This window comes from Myotis nattereri (genome assembly GCF_964212035.1).
Source record: "Myotis nattereri genome assembly, chromosome: 2".
NCBI classification, from domain to species: Eukaryota; Metazoa; Chordata; class Mammalia; order Chiroptera; family Vespertilionidae; genus Myotis; species Myotis nattereri.
Window position 1 is genome coordinate 163,567,232 of NC_138076.1, and position 21,459 is coordinate 163,588,690.

Consider the following 21,459-nt stretch of genomic DNA (forward strand, 5'->3'; position numbering starts at 1 on the left):
TACAAAGCAATGTATGAGACTCCACGTGTGTGGTATAGGCCTAGTGACCGATTAGCCGGGAAGCCTGAGAAGTTGGGGGCGGGGTGGCTGCAGGGGGGTGGGGGAGCGGAATAGCATCAGGAAAGTAGTGCTTTGGAAAAATTAAGCAGAAGAGTCTGGTGGTAGAGAGAACAGTGAGGAGGCACGTTGTCAACCAAGCACAGCACACGTTTGTTTATTATTTTAATATATATTTTTTTATTTCAGAAAGGGAGAGGGAGAGACAGAAACATCAATGATGAGAGAAATCATCAATCTCTCCTGCACAACCCCTATGGGAAAGAGCCCACAGCCTGGGCATGTGCCCTGACTGGAAATCCAACATAACTGTGACCTCCTGGCTCACAGGTTGGTGCTCAATCACTAAGCTACACTGGCCGGGCCGGCATAAGTTTATTAATCAATATATAAGTTATACCATGTGTTAGATGTGAGGGATACATGAACGTGTAAGATTTGTGTTTCTGAGGAAATTAGCAATCTAATTGGGGAGAGAAAACTATATATAAGCAGCAGAACCCTACAGAACCTGCTACCAAAGTACACTGACAAGTGTAACAGCTATATGTGGGGAGAAAATATCAGCCTTTAACCTTCACTGAGGAGGGGGCAGGGGAAGTGAGGCATTAAAGCTGGTGTCACTCCCAGGATACCTCACGGCAAAAACAGGACAGATGTGATGGTGGTGTCTGGTCAAGATTCTCAGTGGGTCCATCTCGACCCTTAACAACTCTGTCCCCACTTAGGGCACCTTGATGCCCCTCTCTTTTAGCTTTTTCTGCTGAGGCCAAGCCAGGCCCCGTTTTGTCCTATGGTTTTGCCTTTCTTCCCAATGCTCTCAGATGCACTCCTGCAAGCTGCTCTATTTGTAGTACCACATAGTGGGAGGGGGCAATAGTCTTGTCCTCAAATGTTTTCAAATGAACTACACAAAACTGGGTGTAAGCCATAAATCTTTATTATATTAAGGTTAAGTTAAAGGAAATGTTTCATATAAAATATTGGGGAAATCACTTAAAAATATTTACCCTGAGGGTTAAATCTAAGTATGGGAGGTAGAACAGTCACATGGCTTCCATCAGTGATAGGACCACTCCAACGGGTCACTGCAGGGAGACAGGCAGGCCATAGGCTACAGGTGCAGCCCCAATAAGATACTTGAGTCGGGGAGCCTGGCGGGCCTGGTTGACATAGTAGAGAAGAGGGGCTCCTGGGCCTCCTCCAAGCCAGCCCTGCAGCAGCGCCTCCGTGTAGCGGTCAATGTCACGGTCAGTCACATCCCAGAGGTTACCCAGAAACAGGGGACTGGAAAAAAAAGAAGAAAAACAAAGGACTCTAAAACAGAACACATAGGAAAATACAATTAATAGTGGTGGTGGGTGAGTAGAGAAGATTGAGCTAATGAGGAAGTCCCTTGGAACTAGGATGGGAGGAAGGAGGGGCACAAAGGAGGAAGGATTTAAACTTCAGACCTAGGAAAAAACCTGGGGTGGGGACCTAGGATGGGCCTTGCCCCTAAAGACTCACCAGCCAGCCATGATATACTTGAGCACGATGCCAGCCCCCTCCAGGTTTCCATGCACAGCCAGGGCTGCACTGCTGCAGCCAAACAGCAGTGCCACTGCCCGGCAGTTCAGCCTCAGGACAGCCTGCCCATCCAGGAAGCGGGCACCAGCCCCGTGCCCAGCATAGCTAAAGCAGAAGGTGAGATGAGTTTGACGTCGCTATACTAGGCCTCTGCTATGTCTCCAGAGGTGCCCTGAGCCAACCAGGGGCTTTAAAACCCCAAAGCAAACCAAAGCAATACCCTCTCTGCAACGGCTTCCCCACCTCCCCACCCTAAGCACTCACATATATAAGTCACGCTCCATGAGGGCCTCTTGCACCTGTAACGGGCTCGGCACCTCCCCAACCACTCCTTTCCAACCAGATTCACTGCAGGGAAAAGGTAGGAGTAAGAACAAGGGTCATGCCCTAACCTGTCTGGTTCAGTGGATAGAGCGTTGGCTTGCGGACTGAAGGGTCCTGGGTTCGATTCCAGTCAAAAGCACATGCCAGGTTGCGGGCTCGATTCCCAGTGTGGGGCATGCAGGAGGCAGCCGATCAATGATTCTCTCTGATCATTGATGTTTCTATCTCTCTTCCTCTCTGAAATCAGTAAAAATATATTTAAAAAAATAAAAGGAATAAGGGTCATGCGGCAAACTGGCAGAGGGATACTAATGAGAAGGTGGGTTGCAACATCTGATCCTTGAGCAAAGGACATGCTGTCCCTGTGCGTTGTTGCTGCCCCTCCCCACTCCGTTTCTTACTCTTATCTTCCTGACCTGCTAAAATTGGCTCGAAATTGCTCCTCTGTGCTTGACAGGTTGTTGTGAGGGTTCAGAACGTAGAAGGCACTGCGAGGATCCACCCCTTGGCTCAGCACTGGCGCGGCCCCAGACTGATGAGGAGACAATGGTGATTAGGATCCTGGTCTGGCTCCAACAAACCCCAAGCCCCATTTCATGACTGATCCATTCCTGAGACCCTCTCCTATCTTCCCAATAGCCACCAATCAGCCCCAGTCTGCACTGCCCGAATCCTACCTCTTTGATGATGGCGTAGCTGAGTAGGAAACGGAAGGAGGGCAGCCGCGTGACAGGCAGTGCCCGGAGGCTGGGCATGCTCTCCCATGGCAGCTTCTGCAGGTCCTGGGCAAAAAGCACTCAGAGGTTACGGTCCCTAGCCGGGTATATGCAGGAGTCAGAAGAGGGTGAATTGGTGCCCACTGCCCGCCAGGCACTGCCTCTCTGGCCCTTAGCTCCTTACCTTGTCCAGCACTAAGACAAGGTGCCTACTGCTTGGTATTGTCTGCCCCTGAAGACGTCCTATTGCCTCACTCAGGAGTTCTTGGGCTCGCTCTGGCTGGGCAGGGCACAGCCCATAGGCCAGGGCCTGAATGTCTTGAGGGGTGAGGGTATTGGCACCACTGAACATGATCTGTAGGGGAAGAGTGGTCAGTGAGTGCCACAGCTTCCATTTCTACTTACAGTGGCAGGTGGGAAGGAATTAAATCTAGCTTCTTTCCCTTCCTTGATTTCTCAACTCACTTTCAGCAGAGTGGGATCAGGATATTTCCAGCCACACTCCTGCAGTAACTCCAGTAGGCGGGAGGCCTCCTGGGCGGGGCCCGGGTCCTCACTCAGTGGCAGCAGCAGCCCCCTCCAGCAGCCCAGCACATCCTTTTCTAGGGAAGTGATGAGAGCCTGAGTGCGGAAGAACAGGACCTTCAGTCAGAGATGAAGCAAAGTTTCTTTCCCCACAGGCACCGACATTCTGGAGATGAGGAAGTGGGCTTTCCAATGTGTGTATTTGTCTTACATATCTGCCAGTGAAAAGGCAAGAAACTAGAAACGTTTGTCACTTGGTGAGACTCTGGGGAGTATAAGTAAGAATCTGTTACATATCACTATAGACGGGTGGGCATCAGTCCTTTTTCCTGTGTGTGTATACCTTTAAGTGCTCCATTGCCATAACCCCTCAGGTTTGGGGCTCTTGTTTAAAGTCCTTCCCACGTAACATAATTTTTTATTTAGGCCTACAATTCCAGAAAGGATTCGAGGTACCTTAGCACTGACAGGGCACCCCTGAGAAAGAAGACATTGGCACCCCCAGGTCATTCGTAGGACAGGCCTGACCCCACCCCACCTTGGGGACACACACCTCCATCCTATGGTCCAGCTCTAGCCGCCCTGTCCACCATTCTCGCTTGTCAGTACAGCTGCTGTTCTCTTTCTGTTCCTTCTGGATGGCATCAAATTCTTTCAGGGCCGAGCTCAGAGGGAGCTTTGGGAGATGGGGTTGTGAGATTTCTGCTTGTCCACGTGATCACCATCTCTCTATCCCCCAGCCACAGAATGTGAGCAGTCTGACCAGAAGCCAACCCCAGCCCAACTCTGCTCCCCGGCCCAGGAAACGTACCTTGTTCTGGGCAGTTGGGATCTGCACAGTGACTGGGGGGTTGTCTTTTTCCAGCCGGGTCAGCAGGAGGGTGTTGCCCACTGTTCCAGGCTGGAGGGAGGCCAGGGCCAACACACACACAGTCACCTCTGACACAGAATATACCCAGAATCATTTCAGCTGTTACAAGGAATTCCCTTCAATGTCTTCTGCACTCAATCCCTACCTGGCACTCAAGACAACTCTAAGAAGTCTCCCCTGGTCACTGGAGTTCCAGGTGCTCTCACTTGCCTAGGAGTTCCCTGGGAGCAGAGGCCATGTCTTACACTTCTTTGGGTCCCTTACAGAAATGAACAAAGGGCCCTGCACAGCAGGAGGCACTCAAATAATCTGTCAACGTGTCTCATGCTAGCGTAGGGAGCCCGTGGACATCTGGACTTACCCCTGAATAAAGACACTGAATTTGTTGGTAAGTCAAAGTTGAGGTTAAAAAAAAAAAAAGACTTCCAGCTCAGCCAGTGTTGCTCAGTGGTTGAGTGTAAACCTATGAACCAAGAGGTCTTTGATTCCCAGTCAGGGCACATGCTCAAGTTGCAGGCTCAGTCCCTAGTAGGGGGCGTGCAAGAGGCAACCGGTCGATGATTCTCTCTCATCACTGATGTTTCTCTGTCTCTCTCTCCCCTCCCTGCTCTCTGAAATCAATAAAAATATATTATAAAAAAAAAAAGACTTCCCGATGTAGGGTATGTCTGTTTGGTGAGAATAACAAAATGACTAATCAATGAAAAGGTATAACATGTCCTTCCATAAGGACCATAAATCTATGTGAGCTAACTAATGCCTTAAACACCTTCACCCAGCCTTTCAGTAAGAAGATGAATAAAAGGACAGGAGAGCCACCATACCACTGGGGATCAGAGCCAGGCACTCCTGGAAACTCTCCTTCTCAGCCTGGGGGAAATGGCCAGATCCCGACGTTCTGAAGGAAAAGAGGTGCCGGAGGCGGGCCAGAGGGATACCTCCAGGCCTCTCCTGGAGGCTCAGCCCCTGCAGCTGGTCTGCTATTTCCAGTGGCTGGTGCTTCTGGGCTTTGCTGCAAGCAACACAAGTAGGGGTGAGTTCTCCCTCCTTCAAAGTCGGGACCCTCCCCCGCAATCTGCCCCAGCACAAGTCTTCGGGACGGTGGACACTCACTTGAGCTGCCTGTGGAGGTGGGTGAGCAGCTGGTGGCGACAGGTGATAGAAACAGACTCGGTGACAAGGTAGGCAGTGGCATAGGGATCCTGGTGACCCAGGCACAAGGCCAGGAAGCGGCAGAGGTGAGCGTAGAGCCCACTAGGAGGGCAGTGACTGACCCCACGGAAAGCAATGCTCAGTGAGTCACAGATGGAATCCACGGTAGAGACACCTAGACGAAGGTCGACACTTGCTATAGATGAGCCCCCTACTTCCTAGCGGACAGGAACTTGTCAAGGAGTCCCTATGTCAGCTCCCCCTTGGAAAGTAGCAGCTACCATTTACAAAGGGCAATGTGCCAAGTAGGGTCCTATGTAACTCACATGCATGAACTTGCCCCATCCTCCCCAAACCCACTTGACAGTTAAATCAAAAGCTCAGAGAGGTTGAGTGGCTTGGACACAGGTAGCAGAGAGTGCTAGAATTCAAACCCAGGTTCAGCGGCTACCAGATCCAGGTGGGGATCCAAGCCAGAACCAAGGACAGACTGGAAAAGCATTGGGATCAAGAGACCTAACAGGCTCAGCCCTCTGCAAGTGACCGGACCTCACCAATGGCTATAGGGGCTGCGGGATGTTGGTGCCGAGAACCAAGATCCTTGTCTGTCTTCTTGCTTGGGCATAGGACGGGCAGCTCCTCTTTGCTGGAATCCCGTCTCAACAGTTCACATTCTCCTATGGCTGTGTCCGGCCCTGGAGCTGGTGTCTTCCCATCTGGGGAGAACATGACATTTCTACAGAGCTCCCTGCTCCTGCCATCCCCTTTGCTTTCCCTTCTAGGGTCCAGTCCAGAGCCAACAAAAGACTGCCTTTGGCACTAGTTATTTCTGTGCTTTGGTCCCAGGCAGCCTCCCCAAAACATATGCATCTCCACCTCCCACCTTTGCCATCATACCTGCGGCCGAGTCTTCCCCATCAGAGCCCCGGAGGATCTCAAAGCTCATTTCCATCTGGTTGTCAGTCAGTTCCTCCTCAGGGATGGTCCGCATAATCTCAGGGCCCAGCTCCTCACCATATCCTGACGCCACCTTCTTGGCCCTCCGGGTCCTGCCGCTGCGGCCAGAGGGCCCAAGGGCACTACCTCGGTCAGCCACCACATCAGTCTTCACACTTGGGCCCTTCCTAGCCTGGCCCCAGCCTCGCCCCCGAGAAGCAGTGCCCCGTCTCTTGGGCTCCTCTGCAAGCCGTGCCTCAACTGGGTCTTCCAAGTCACTGTCATCACTGAAGTTCACCTGGGATGGGAAGGAAAGAGAGAAGGGCCAAGGGGCCTTCAGTGACAAGACATCATCTGACAGCAGATGGCGCTGTGGCGGCACCGACACGGAGGCCATTGGGGAAGATTTAAGAATTAATTAACCGCCCACAAATACTGCCACCTTCAGTCAGCGGCAATAACTCCTGGGCGTGGAGACAGGGAGAGGAGGGGGCACCAGAAGATGAGGAGGAGGGTGGAAGGGGAAAGGAATCCTCAAGTTAAGGCAAGTGCCTTCTGGTCAAAACGAAGGAAGACTTGGAACTAGTTCTTCCTGTGGAAGACGGAGGGGTCCTGCAGCTAACAGGGGAGCTCAAGGTGCCGCCAGGCCCTGGGCAGCTATTCCATAAGGGCCCCTGCTCTATAGAACTCTCCTCTTGGACCATCCCCACCCAACACCAACACTGCCTGGCCCCGATCCCACCTCACCTTCAGGCGCGTCTGGACTCTCTGTTGTACCTTCGGGGCCTTGGGAACCTCAGGTTTGCTCTTTGTAGGACATACTTCCTCAAACACGGTGAAAGGGACTCGAGGGCCAGCCTGCCTAGGCCGGCCAGGGGGCTTAGGTGTACACGGTGTTCCTCCACCTTCCCGACCTTTCCGAGAGGTATTGTGGACGGGCAGGGCAGCAGAGACCTCCTGCTGGCGCCCTCGTCTAGAATGTGTTTGCTTCCGAAGCTTAGCAGGCTCTGAGCCTGGGGGAGTCTTTATTGAGGGTGGCTGCCAGCCCCAGGAGCTTGCAAAAAGTTGGGTAGTGCAGCAGCTATGGCCAGCCAACTTCGTAAGGGCCTGCATCAGGAGCAGGCTGGCTCGCCAGGGCTCCAGGTGGGGTATCCGTGCTGCCACAAACTTCAGCCCTGACTCTAGGACCTTCCTCAGGCTGTTTGATGGCTGGCTCAGCCCCTCCTGTGCCAGCTGTGTGTATGCCTGAGCCAAGATCTCATCAAAGAGGCGCGAGTCGGGGTAGGGAGGTACTTTGTGATTCAGGGAAGCTTGCAGGGCTTGGCCGAGGCGCTCAGTGGCTGCAGGGCAACCCTTCAGCACCACCTGCAGGAGATTCAGACCCTGGGCCTGATGGCCCAAGGCCAGTCTCACCCCGGCTGTGACCAACACCCAGCGTAGACAGACTGCCGAGAGGACCGGGCTGGCACAGAGCGAGCAGTCACAGGTGGGCAAATGGGTCAGGAAGCCAGGGCTGGGCTGGGGCTTCGTTTTCAGGATTGGGGAGGAGTTAGCAGAAGGTGCAGTGGGGCCGGGCTCCTTGGCCACAGTGGCCACCAGCTCCAGAACAGGGCCTCTGAGGAAGGGCTCCTCCTCTGGGTGCTCTAGAGGACGGGGGCCCGGGGCCCGCTGCTTCCCCTTCTGCAAGTGGACTTTCTTCACAGAGTCTGGGCCCTGGGCTGGTCCACAAAACTCTGAGGAGAGAGCAGAACAAGAATGATAAAACTAGGAGACATGATGCCAAGTGCTTCTCGAGCTACCCCAGGGTCCAGCTCCCTCATATGTGTGTGAATTACTTACTAATTACTCACATATTACTGTACTAACATACTAAATATTAGTGTGGTTTATTCTTTTGTTTTAATAAAATCCCTAATGTTTTCTTTCCTTTCAACAATGGACCAATACAGCCGACAAAGCCCCCATTATTTGCAGCTCAGAAGACTGTGTGGATCAGTAAAGCAGGCCAGCACCAGGAGGCCCAAGTCTTAATCCTGGCTTCTGCCCCTGACTAGCCCCGTGATTCTGGCCTAAAACATTGAATTTCTCAACTGTCTCATTTTACAAATGAAAAAAAAAAAAAAAATCCATGGTCCCAATTGACTTTTCAGGGTATTGTGTGGGTCAAATGAATTACTAGAGATAAAAGGGGTTGATAAGAAAAAAAAAAACATCATAAATACAATATTTTATCATTAGCTTAAGCCTCCTGAGGACACTATATTTGTATTGTCCAATACAATAGTCACTAAATACATGTGGCTACTGAATGTGTGAAATGTGGTAAGTGACTGAGGAACTGAATTTTAAATTTTATTTAAATTCCATTTAACTATAAATGGCCCAAATGTATTAGATGATACTGAAAACTAGAACCAAATAGGGTTAGTCCTGGACAGGTTATCCGAAGGAGGGGCATCAATGGTCTGACTGAAATAAAGGGAGTTTTGCCCTGGGACCAGAAGTCTCTGATTTAGAAGGAAACCAAACCCTGACATAGAAAGATTTGTTAAATAGTGTATGTGTCCCTCTCACCATAGCCCATGGGCATGGGCATGGCTGCTCACCTGTGCAAGACTCAAGCAAGAACAGAACCTGCCGCAGGTCCGACTGACAGAGGTCAATGTCATTGCGTGCCAGCTCCAGCTCTCCCTTCAGCACCAGGAACAGGGCACACCTTGTTGGGAGAGGAGATAATAACCAATTAGTGGAATCCTTTGCCTTCCTGGAGAGTCTTTTTGCTCCTTTCCTAGGCAGAGCCATCAGTCTTTTCCAGCCTCTGCTCCCTGGGGAAAACCTTCTACGCTGCCCTCAGACCAACTCCTCCTTGTGTGTGAGGACAGGATTTCCCAAGCTGCATTATTTAAAAAAAAAAAAAGGATCCTGTGGACAAAGAGATTTAAGGAAAGACTGTACACTAGATCTCCCATTTGGAGATTTATAATGTGTATTAGCATATTGGAGGACAAGAGAAGTCCTATAGGAAATTAAAAAAGTCAAACTTGGCCAAAACCGGTTTGGCTCAGTGGATAGAGCGTCGGCCTGCGGACTGAAAGGTCCCATGTTCGATTCTGGTCAAGGGCATGTACCTGGGTTGCGGGCACATCCCCAGTAGGAGATGTGCAGGAGGCAGCTGATCGATGTTTCTCTCTCATTGATGTTTCTAACTCTCTATCTCTCTCCCTTCCTCTCTGTAAAAAATCAATAAAATATATTTTTTTAAAAAATAAATAAAAATAAAAAAGTCAAACTTGATTAACTCAGCATTTCCACTTATTTAGCGATGGGAGGGGTTCCACCAACCCCTCCACACATAACATGTTATTAATCTGTGGAATAGTTTGGGAACCCACAGTCAAGGCACAGGCACTCAGGTTCCAGAACCGGCATCCTCTTGGTCCCTGTACTCACTGGCGCGGCATCTGTAACTTCGTTGTCAGTTTCAGGGCCTCCAAGCAAAAGGCCTTGGCTTCGCTCACACTGCCCAGGTGGCCCAGGTGGGAAACCAGCTTCTCGGAGCAGCTCAGCACCTCTGTAAGCACCTGCCACTTTTGTACCAGATTTTCACCTGTAGTCGAGGAGAGAGACAAGACCATGATCAGTCAGAGCCTGGATCCTCTGGAGACAAAACTGCCAGCCCCACCATCTCGCCTGTTTATTCTTACAGGACGTTGCTCTCCTCCTTGGACTCACCATAGTCCAGAAAAGGTGTCTCCACGGCTGCTTTCTGAGTCGAGAGTACACCACTGCCCATGAGCAAGAGGACGATGCTTCGGAGAAGCTTGTGGGAGTCGATGAGTGCTGTCTCAGGTGTCTGCCAGCCTGTGCAAGTGAGGGAGGAGGGGACAAGAAGGGAGATGATGTGGCCTGAACTTCACCCCCTTCAACTGTTAAGATAGCAAATGCAAAGCATGCTGCTACTCTTTTCCATATGCACCTAAGGCAGGAAGAGCTAATCAATCACAGAACTCCCTGAGACTACATGGGGCCTCAGAAACATTGTTGGTATAGTATTCCAGGCAGTCACTAGGCAATCGATTCAGCAGCGGTTCTCAACCTGTGGGTCTAGACCATCGGAAAACACATATAGCATATCAGATATTTGCATTACGATTCATAGCAGTAGCAAAATTACAGTTATGAAGTAGCAACAAAAATAATTTTATGGTTGGGGGTCACCACAACATGAGGAACTGTATTAAAGGGTCGCGGCATTAGGAAGGGTGAGAACCACTGGATTAGAGTCAGGAGGAGAACTGAAACTCATTTGCTATCCCAGGCCTGTTCTGTGCAGCTTCTGGTTAGGCTCATCCACATAGCTGGACAGCAGAGGGGACAAGGGCTGAGAAGAGTTGACAGTGCACAAACCACACACGTCAACCAAGGAGGGCCATTCACCCTATTCTTTCACCTTGGGCACAGAGTTGCTTCCACAGAGAGGCTGAGAGGCTATCTGATGAGAGGCTAAGGTAGACTGCCACCAGCTGCAGGGCCTGGACACGCAGCAAGTACCAGGCCTTGGATGACTTTTGGAGGGCAGGATCCTGAAGCACAGCCAGCAACAGAGAGGCGCCCTCTGTCACCTGAAGGAGGGGGGCCAGAGGAGAGCAATGAGGTCAGATTGGCAATTCAGAGCTTGAGATGCCCTTGGAGATCATCAGGCCCAATCCCCTGCTGTTCAGAATGATAAAAGCTATAAAAAACAACAACTATAACGTGAGTGGGCCTAAGACTTGGAAAAGTCACACAGCTAGTTTATGAGGAAATGCAGGGGTTTTTGGATCCCACTGGATTTCAGGCCAGGGCTCCAGGGTGTCATCCCAGTTCCTATTCAGGGAGACTTTCCTCCTTGCCCTGAGGAAACTGGAGAAAAAGGGAAAGGAAAGTATCTCTATTGGAGGAACACTGGTGAACAATTCTTTGGAAGGCAAAGCTAGGAAACAGCATTGCTTCTCAGGGTCAGGAATATTCTTAGCTCCAGGGAATTCTCAGAAGCCAGACAAAGATATAGAAAATCCTAAAATCCTTCTAATACCCAGGACCTTTGGGTGTACGAACGTGAGGAATACCTTGTGGTAAGCATAGTAAAGTTGACTTCTCAGTAGGTCACAGGTCAGGGAAAGGAGCAGGTACGTGTCAGTGGTACGATCCAGAAGCTTCAGACTTGATTCCGCCTCTTCCAGGTGTAACTAAGGGAGCAATCAGGGTTTGCAAGCATACTGGTGAGGAGAGGCAGCCCGAGCCTTCAAATTAAAGTGGATTAAAGCATTCGCAAGCAAATGTCAAACATGTCTAATTAAATATCATTTCAAATATTATAATCTACACAGGAGTTATTCGCTCACTAAAATGTTCATTGAGTACCTTTTGGTTAACCGCTATGTTAGAAAGACAAATGAATAAGGAGTAAGTAGGACCTTCCAACCAATAGCTTGCAATGCAGTCGGCGCACAGGCAATCCAATATAATCGTGACATAATACCATTTGTGCTATGGGGACTCAGGGAAAGGGGTTGATTCTGCCCTTGAAGAACATGTGAAATGCTTTACGAAGAAGCAAAGACTTGAGCTAGGCCCTGAAAAGAAAGTACAGGTTTACTGAATGAAAATAAGAAGGTGGGGCGTTTAGGGTGGAGAAACTAATACAACCAAAGACAGAGAGGCACATGCAAGGAATATAAAGTAACTGGGACAGATCGGCATAAGGTTCATGGTAGGGAGTGGCAAGAAAAAATGTGAACCAGAATACAGAAGGTGTCAATACAAAGTGAAGGGTCTGGACAGTATCCTTTAGGTAATGGAGAAGCCAAATTAAAATCCTTAAAGTAGGAAAGAGATTAAGATCAGATCTGTTCCTAAAAAGACCATGAGAGTAGCAAACGTGGAAAAGGAAGAAACTGGAGGCAAGGAGACCAGCTAGGAGGCGTGGTAACAGTCCTAAGTGAAGGAGGACCAACCAGGGCAACAGAAATTAATGACAAATATAGGACTGGCAGCATATTCCTGATGCAGAATCTGTTAGACTCAATGAACGACTGGTTTTGCAGTGAGAGGAACTAGATGCCTGCCTCCCAGCCACTCCACACTTCATGGGCCTCCAGCTGAAAGTGGTGGTAGAAGGCAGCAAAGAGGCCCCTTTAGTATCTTATCTTCTAAGAGGAAAGATGGGTTACTACAGCCATGTCTCCCCTGAAATCCCCAGGCTAGACAGGCTGGGCACTCACCTGGGCATAGCTGGGACAACCAAGTGTCAGCAGAAGTTGGGCGGCATGGCAGGAGGAGCCAGCTGCCTTCGCGTGGTCCTCTAGTCTCTGGGAGACGATCCGTACAAGCAGGAGGACCTCCAGAGCCTGCAGGGGCTGGTTGGCCAATAGCAGCAAGTTTACCCAGTTCCTGCTCAAGCTTCTATTTCTACCCTCTGCTCCTGAGCCCTTTGGAAGCTTGGTCTGACCTCTGGCTGGAATGTGGCTACCCAGACAGAGCAACCATCAGCCCTTCTCAGGGAGCCTGAGCAGAGAGCAGTGAGGGACCCTGCAAACCTTCCTATCCCCTTCTGTTTGAAAGCCTAGACGCCAGTCATCATCAGTAGCCAGGGTTTACTGAGTACTTGCTCTGTGTCAAGCACTGTGCCAAGAGGTCTACATGCATCAACTCATTTTATCTTCATAGCAATTCTAATCCCAATTTAACTGATGAGGAAACTAAGAATCACATCGGTTAAGTTGTCTACATTCACATAATAGGTACGTGGTAGAGCCAAGACTCTGATCTACGGCTGAGGAAGATTCCCAGGTTCCCCGTGCTAGAAATAGAGCCTAAAGACCCACAATGACAAAGATCCTTTAAGTGCCATGTTCTTTTTCAGGGGTTCCTAATGTGGGCCCACCCTTCTAATGTGGGATCCAAGGAAGAGCTTCAGGGAGTCTGTAAAACCTTCTGACAATGCATGTAAATATGTAGAACTGTGTCTACAGGCATGTATGTGTTTTTCAGGCATTTATGGTCTCCAATTATCTAATAATTAATATAATAATTACGGTTTACATTTGAGTATTCTGTTTATGTGTAGCATCTCCCATGCATTAGCTCACCAAATGCTAACAATGTTATGAGGTAGTTATTATTACCTTCATTTCAGAAATAATGGAACTCGGCCTGAGAAGGTTAAGTAATGTGCCTGAGGCCATGCACTAATGAATGATGGAGTGTGGATTTAAACTCAGAGAGGCTGTGATAGAGCCCACACTGGGTTCCTTGGCTTCTCAGCAGGTACACAGGCAAAGAAAGTGAAGGCACTGGGTTTCTGTTCTGGGTCAATGTCCTGCCCCATTACCTTTGCCACCAGCTGATAGAGGGCCGCTAGGATCTGCAGCGAGGCTGCTGTCTGCTGGAGACACCGCACGGTGGGGGCCTGCCCCTTTGTAAGCACCGCCTTCCACAGGGCCAGGGCTTGGTCCAGGCATTTGGACTGAGCTGTAAGTCAGAAGAAAGGGACCAGCCACTCTCTCAGCGTGGGCCATCTGGGGAGAATGCCACCTTCTCCATAACACCCTCTGCTCTTTTTGCCCACTCACCTCCCAGCCTACAGGGCCAGTCTCCCCCACACCTGGGGTGTCCGGTTGGCTCTTAGGAAGCCACAGAGGAGACTATCCCAGCACACTATGACCATGGTCCTTACCAGCATCTGCAGCCAGGTTGAAGGCAATGTTACTGTATAGAAAACGATCTTCCTGGAGTTTATCTTCATAGTTCAGGTCATTGACTTCAAATTCCTCCAGGTTACTAGGAGCCTGGGCTCTCCGATCTCGCTCAATACCCTGGATGAGAGATCAGGGTAAAAAAAAAAAACAGGGCCAGTGCTAGCTTATGGGGACCCAGAGAGCACAATTCCTGTACCCAGTGCTGCTCAGCCCCACATACTTCCTGCATTTTGGCCTCCAGGGTACAGATGTAGAACCACAGGAGGGCCTGTGCTTTATCATCCAGAAGCTGGTCTTCGGCCTGAGCCTCAGGCCTCACTGATTCCAGAAGCTGTAGGGCTTCCCGGATTGCATCCAGGGCAGAGCTGGAAGGAGAGGGTGCACCTAATTGGAGCCTTCTGCAGGACCGCTGGCCTCACCCTCCGAATGAGCTCCCATGGCCACAAACAGAAGGGAGTGCTCAGGGACACAGAGAGGGAAACAGGGTCCACAGAGTCAGAAGACCCAGGGCAAGAAACAAGAGTGGGCTCCCCAACTTTCCCCCTTACCAGTCAGTCTGCTGGGCAAAGTCATGGTAGCAGAGCACCTGAGCTAATTCCACCAGATGGATGGCTCGAGCCCAGGTCCCAGCTGGTGTCTCCTCGGGGCTCAGCTCCAGGAGGTCGCAGATGACATTGAACCGTTCCTGCCCTGTGTCAGCCCTCACCGCCTTGTAGGCCTGCAGCTCCTCCCTGAGCAGGAAGGACAGGGTCTCCGGGTCCCAGCCGCTCAGGCTATCTCGCAGAGTTCTGAAAGAGAGTGGGCTCAGCACCTGGGGAACCCGTGAAGCATGGAGCCTCTACCCCAGGCCAAGGAGTCCCAGCTTTGGCTTATTGAGAGCTCAGTAAGTTTCCAGTCATGAAAGCAAGAACACTACCTGTCACCAGCATTTCCCCAGTACCGAGCACAGTGCCTGGCACACAGTAGGCACTCAGTGAACAATAATGGAGGAATCAGTGCCCTTCTCAGACATAAGGATGAACATAACCATGAATACGAAAAGCCAGCCCTAGCCAGGGGGCAAACGTGGTTGTCCTACCTCCCCCCAACTCACCTCAGCTGTAGCTCCTTGTCTCCAGCTCTGGCTGCATCCATCTTAACCCGGACCCAGAAGGTGACTGGCTCAGCCATGTGTTTGGGGCCACAGGGCTGTAGGGCTGCCAGCCACAAAGTCACCATCTTGCATCCATGGGCCTGTTTACCCAGTTTCTTCAAACTCTCTACATGTAGCCGGAAGCACCTGTGCAACTGACCAGAGAAAGGAAACAGACCAAATTGGAGAGGGGACCCAATGAATACGTACAGTGGGAGAGGACATGCAGCTACAGGTACATATATCATCTGGTGGGGGTGGGTGGGGTCCTCTGACCAACACCCCTGCCCTAAAGCAGGAGACACCTAAGAACTAAATACCCTGGGTGATCTCAACTCGAGGCTTCAATCCAACCCACCCACATATTCAGTCTTCACCCTGAAAACCTCCTCTTCCTCCTACAATCCTCCCATAAATCAGCTGACTCCTCCTTCTCCCTTCCCCACAGCCAATCATTTACCAGGTTAAGCCTTGACTTCTTTCACCCATCAGTTCTTTCTATCCCTTGGGAAGCTCCTTCAGTTCAGACACCCACCCTCTCCAGCCTTGCACTTCGTTTATTCATCACAGTGATGCCAGAGAAATCCAAGACGCCAATCTGCTCTCATGGCGCCACTTCAACCCATGTACCTCATGATGAAACCCAAGGCCCTCTACCACCACCTTGCCTGCCAATCCAGACAACCCCTCATTTCATGGGTATTCTTGCTTTAAGACAGTGGGACTCCTTCTGGTTGTCCAAAGAACCATTTAGGAGAACACTTTACATATCCAGATGTCTGAGCCCCAGCACCATAGACTCTGATGCAATTGGATGTAATTAGCTTAGGGCAGGCATTAGAATTTTGTTAAGTTTACTCAGGTGATTTTAATGTGCAACAAGGCTGGGAACCACTGGCTTAGAACAAAACTAAGTATAAAAAGAGAGTAAAGCCCTAACCAGTTTGGCTCAGCGGATAGAGCATCGGCTTGCGGACTCAAGGGTCCCAGGTTCGATTCCGGTCAAGGGCATGTCCCTTGGTTGCGGGCACATCCCCAGTGGGGAGTGTGCAGGAGGCAGCTGATCGATGTTTCTCTCTCATCCATGTTTCTAACTCTCTATCCCTCTCCCTTCCTCTCTGTAAAAAATCAATAAAATATATTAAATAAATAAATAAATAAAAAGAGAGTAAAAAAAAAAAAAATTTAACCTGGCCAGTGTGGCTCGGTTGGAGCACTGTACTGTGCACCGGAAGTTCTCGGGTTCAATTCCCAGCCAGGGCACATACCTAGGTTACAAGCTCAATCCCTGGTGTATGAAAGGCAACCAATCTATGTATCTTTGTCACATCAATGTCTCTCTCCTCTCTCCCCTCATCCTCTCTTTTATAAATAAATAAGTAAAATTAATTAAATGACAGTACAGGTGAGGTCTGAGAAGTAATGGTGCCAGTATGTAGCTCCTAACACCGTACTCCAAAGCAGGGTCTTGGAGAGGCCCTTTCATGCTACTCAAGCCCCTTCCTTCCCCCAACATAACCTCCCTCCCCATCCTCATACCTTCTCAGGAGGCACTTCAGGATAGGTGCTTGGCTTCGCCAAGCCCAGGCACTGACAGAAGGGCTCGGAGATGGCACAGGCCTCGGCATACAGCTTGTGACTATAGAAACTGTAGGCCAAGTTACTAGTGTAAGAGGCTGCAAGAGAGAAAGAACAGTTGGCACAGGAATGGTTCCCACTGCCCTCTCCTGTTGGGACCGCTCAGCAGCTTCCAGATCAGACAGGACACCTATTGCTAGGGAATGAGAAAGGAGTAGCACTCCCCTTCCTGCTCCAAGTCAGCCCATGTCCTCCATACCAGCCAGGCCTTCTGCACTCATGTTACAAAAGCAGAGTCCTCATTCCCAAACAGGGCTCATCTCTCCGCACATTCCAATCCCTGTCTTCATCTCACTTCAAAGGTCGGCATTTTAGGAAAATACTCTGGCCTGCCCCTTTCCTCCCCCTTCTTCCCTCATTCTACTGAAGCCACAGAGCCTCCTTGCTATTCCCTGAACACACCAAGCCCTCTCCTCGTTTAAGGCCTTGGCACTGGCTATTTCCTCTGACAGGGATGTCCTTTTCCAGGTGTCTATGTGGCCAACTCCATCACATCCTCGGTTTTGCTCATGCTTCCTCTCAATGAGGCTTACCCTGACCATCCTGTTTTAAATGGTAACTTGCACCCCTCACCCACTTGAAATCTTAATTCCCTTATCCTGCTCTACCTTTCCTTTCCCCCATACTTCTGATCACTTTCTAATATGTTGGCAAGTCAATTATTGTACTGTTTATTATCTTTCTCCCCAAACCAGGATGTGGCTCCATGAGGGAAGGAATCTTTTGTTTACTGACAATATTCAGGTATTCAAAACAGTGCTTAGCACATAGTAGGTACAGATGGCTGGAAGAAAAAGTCAGTCTTCAATACTCTGTGGGAAGAATTTTCATACTAATAATTTTTGACTCCTGCTGATATTTTCATCTCTATAACATGGTTCAACCACTGAAAACATGAATATAACAAGCTCTCCAAAACCTTCATTGACTGAACGCAATAGGTGTATATGATTTAGACTAAAGGGCCATGCCTTTTGTGAACTGAGGGGGAAATTTATTATAAAATACAAAAACAGGCAAAACTAATCTATGCTGGTTGAACAGAGGTTGCTGTTGGGGGTTAGTGAACAGAAGGGGGCACATGGAGTCTAAATGATGCTATTACTTGAACTAGATGTTGGTTACAAAGTATGTTCACTTTGTAAAAAAGATCCATAAAACTGTACATTTATGATTTTAGTACTTTTCTGTAAATGTATTTTAATTAAAAGGGGGGCGAGAAGTATATATGTTAGTTAATAAAAACATAGCATATCTCCAGAAGGATATATAAGAAATTGACCATATTATTGCCTCTGCAGAGGCAGACTTGGGTAACCAGAATTAGGAGTGGGAGAGCTTTTCACTGTATGCCCTTTTGTGCAAATTGAATTTTGAACCAGGTGAATGTTTCATCTGGTTTTAAAAAATTAAACTGTAAATGTTCTTTAAAATTTAAATATATAGAAAGGTCATAAAGTTGAAAATCAAGTACAAACGTTTTCATGGAACAAATACCAAACTAGATTTCAAAACCAATGAGAAAAAAGTAGTATCTGCTATTACAAGTTAGTTTCATCACTTCTTCTCTGCTGTTAAGTACAGAGTAACTGATACTTACACACACCTTTTTCACTCCCTCCTTGAACCATAAGGAGCCCCCACAGTGGTCAGAACCATCCAGCAAGTGCTATTTGCCCGCCTAATGAGTGATGACCCTCCCCAGAACCTTGTAGCTGGGCCCCAGGGCACTAACCAGTCATCCCCAGGTAGTCAGTCAGATCTTGGCCTGACAGGCCCTCTAAGGCCTCCAGCATCCAGCAAACAGTAGATTTACAACTTTCCACCAGCTGGGCAAGGTCAGCCAAGTCAGCTACCTGCAGGGACAAGAAGGGCTGAGGGTGAGAGGAGACATAATAGGTACGTGACACCCACCCCACCCCATACCTAAAGCCATAGCCACCCCCAGAGCTCTACTGGGGGCAGTTGAACAACCCCAGATGCTAGGACATGTCCAGGCTTTTTGATTCCCAGACGGTACCTGGCAGCCTTGGGCAAAGTCATAAACCACCACAGTGTAGAGGTGAAGTCCCTGAAACTGCAGCTGAACCAAAGACTGCTGCTGCTTGGAGGAGTCCCCACAGACCTGAGGAAGGAAGGGGAAGGTTAGTTTGAGGAACAGAGATAAAGTGTGAGCTCCAAGGGAAAGACTGGCCCAGAGTCCTAGAGAACTGACACAACCCAGAGAGCAGGAAGGACATCAGGAGGGACCACTGCCCTCTCGGGATAGACTAGGCTGCATAGTCCAAGGAGGCAGCCAGGGCTTAGAGCCACGTCCCCACCCTATCTCCAGGACCTTCTAACTCACACCATCCTGAAGCTGTCGAATGAGGGAGCAGTACCCGCCAAGAAGAGCAAAGAGGCTCAGAATAGCATCAGGTCCATAGCGCCTCTTGCTACCCCGCTCCAGGCCTGAGAGGAAGAACTGGCAGCTGTCATACAATGCCCGCAGTGGGGGTGACGGTGCCTCCATGCTGCTGTTCAGGATAGCTGATGCCTTGATCAGGAGCTTGGCCACTGCCTGGGGTTCTCCCTCCTGGACCTGTAGCATTTTTACCCCCAGCTGGCATATCTGGAGGCTGGGAGCCAGGCTGGTGTTCCTTAGGTAATCTTGGGCCTTCTTCACAGCCCTAGTGGCCTTGGCATGGAGGTGGCTCCAACAGAGGCGACGGCAGTGTTCCAGGGTGACCTCCAAGAGACAGAGGGCCCTCTGGGGAGACAGAGGACCAGGGGAGTCCCCTTCCTCACCCACCAAGAGTCTAATCACATGCCTAGAGAGCAGGTCATCTAGGAAGTCAGCATCTGCTTCACTCAAACCATGCCCACTGGCATCAAATAGCTGATGGGCAGCTACCACTCGACAGGCTGTTGGAGAAGCAAAGTGAGGGATCTCACAAGGGATACTTTCATCCTCTAACAATACTAGAAAGCTCAAGGCCTTCAGTCGAGCTGAGTATGCAGCCTGTGGCTCCGCCAGGGCTTCTGCCCCTTTCCAAAGCAGAGAAAAGCTGCCCCGAACCACAGCCTCATAGTCTTGGGGAGCAGCTTGTCGAGAACACTGCAGCAAACAGGCATGGAGGGGTTGAGCTAATCGGAGTGTGGCCTCTGGGATTCCCTGTGCAGCAACATTCCGCAGAAAGATGAAGAGAATTCGTTCCAGGTAGAGGGGTGGGCACTGGGGGTTGGACACCAAGTAGCCATTGCAAGCCAGCTCTGCCAGCTCCAGCAGGCTTTCCAGGTGCCTGCGGCAAGCCAGCTTGGCAGTCAGCTGCTGGTTGCAAGCCCTCAGAATAGCATCACAAGTATGTCTTTTCTCCGCATCAAATTTGCAGCTGGGAAAACTGGCTGGAGATTTGGACAGGAACTCCTAGGAGGAGAGGAAGATATGAATGGGACAAAGGGAAAGAGATAAGGAAAGGAACTATAAATGGAGTTGCTACTAATCTGTCTCTTCCAATAAGGCAGAAACAAAACAGCTCAGCTTGGAAAGCCAGGTGTATGTAGAGCCAGACAGCACCCACACCTTCAAGTCAGGCAGCAACTCTTCAGCTTCCTTCGGGCTGCTTAGCAGACTCCCAAAGTTGACTCCTTTAAAGCTCCTCATGGCGCTGGAGGGCTAGGGGAAAGGATTAGAGAGGGCGGAGAAGATTCGTAATGGAGTTAAATGAAGGGCAGGAGCAAAGAATCTCATTAGAAATCTTAAAGGAAAAAAGCCGAGGCCAGGACGCCGGGCTCCCGTTATAAACCGAAACTTCCGCTTTTCCTTCTAGGCGGCCGATCCCTGGACTCACTCTACCCGTCCCACCACCCCAATGCCCCACAGAGCCCTTCAACACCTACCAGGGCGTCCCGAGACCTCCACCCTCCCTGGCAGAGCCGCCCCCGCCTCTCCCTCAAGTCAGTGTTGGGAGCCCCATTCACCTTGGTGCGTACACAAGTTCACGAGTTCCTCCTTGCTGCCCCAGAGGTGCCCACCTTTGCAGGTCTAAGACTTACCCGCCAGGCTGAGTACTCCGCTAAGGACCCAAAATGTAACCTTCGTTTCCGCGCCAGCCCCCTCCTTTCAAATATCCCCAGCGACCAATCAACAAGAGCTGCGTAACGCCGGCGGGCCGCGCGGAGCACTGGGAGTTGTAGTTTATCTGCCGCGCTGCATCGTCACGTGATGCCAGCCTACCGGGTCCTGCTGATCCGGGCGTTAAGACCTCTTGGGGGCGCGAGTTTCTCCACATTTTACAGTCGAAACCGAGTTCCTCGGCTACTGGTGGGTTAGTCGCTATCGGCTAGGCCAGCCTTCTGCCTCTTTCTTACCTTTATTTTCAGAGTTCAGAGAGAGTTTAAATTTCAAGAGAAGAGAAATAGGATAAACAACGAAAATAACTTACTTGGAAACTCAAGTGGTTTGGGTTATTAGAAAAAAAGGGCATAGCCTTTCATGGAATTATTTTTCTTTTTTTAAATCAGATATATATATATATTATTTTATATATAAAATTATATATATATATATATATATATATATATATATATATATATATAAAACTTTTATTTTCCAGAGAGGAAGAGAGGGATAGAAACATCAAGAATGAGATGGCTGCCTCCTGCACGCCCCCTATTGGGGATTGATCTCACAACCAGGACATGTGCCCTTGACCAGAATTGAACCTGGGAACCTTCACTCAGTAGGCAGACACTCTATCCACTGAGCGAAACCGGCTAGGGCTGGAATTCTTTCTTTTAAATATATCTTTTATTGATTTC

General features: G+C 49.8%; 1 protein-coding gene across 1 annotated transcript; it reads right to left on the reverse strand.

Moving 5' to 3' along the window:
* Positions 1 to 976: 976 nt before the first annotated feature.
* On the reverse strand, positions 977 to 20,302 carry ESPL1 (extra spindle pole bodies like 1, separase; the record flags this gene model as incomplete). The annotated part of the gene is made up of 30 exons (XM_081083144.1): positions 977 to 1,344; positions 1,567 to 1,731; positions 1,891 to 1,974; positions 2,367 to 2,482; positions 2,628 to 2,732; positions 2,851 to 3,021; positions 3,132 to 3,287; positions 3,745 to 3,867; positions 4,003 to 4,130; positions 4,887 to 5,074; positions 5,176 to 5,389; positions 5,769 to 5,930; positions 6,112 to 6,448; positions 6,898 to 7,883; positions 8,757 to 8,866; positions 9,601 to 9,757; positions 9,883 to 10,011; positions 10,601 to 10,772; positions 11,259 to 11,378; positions 12,414 to 12,548; positions 13,523 to 13,662; positions 13,868 to 14,006; positions 14,110 to 14,254; positions 14,438 to 14,677; positions 14,983 to 15,176; positions 16,561 to 16,697; positions 18,395 to 18,515; positions 18,680 to 18,784; positions 19,007 to 20,065; positions 20,222 to 20,302. The coding sequence occupies 30 exons, from the start codon at positions 20,300 to 20,302 to the stop codon at positions 1,143 to 1,145; spliced, it is 6,321 nt and encodes a 2,106-aa protein (XP_080939270.1). The 3' UTR covers positions 977 to 1,142.
* Between the last annotated feature and the right edge of the window lie 1,157 nt (positions 20,303 to 21,459).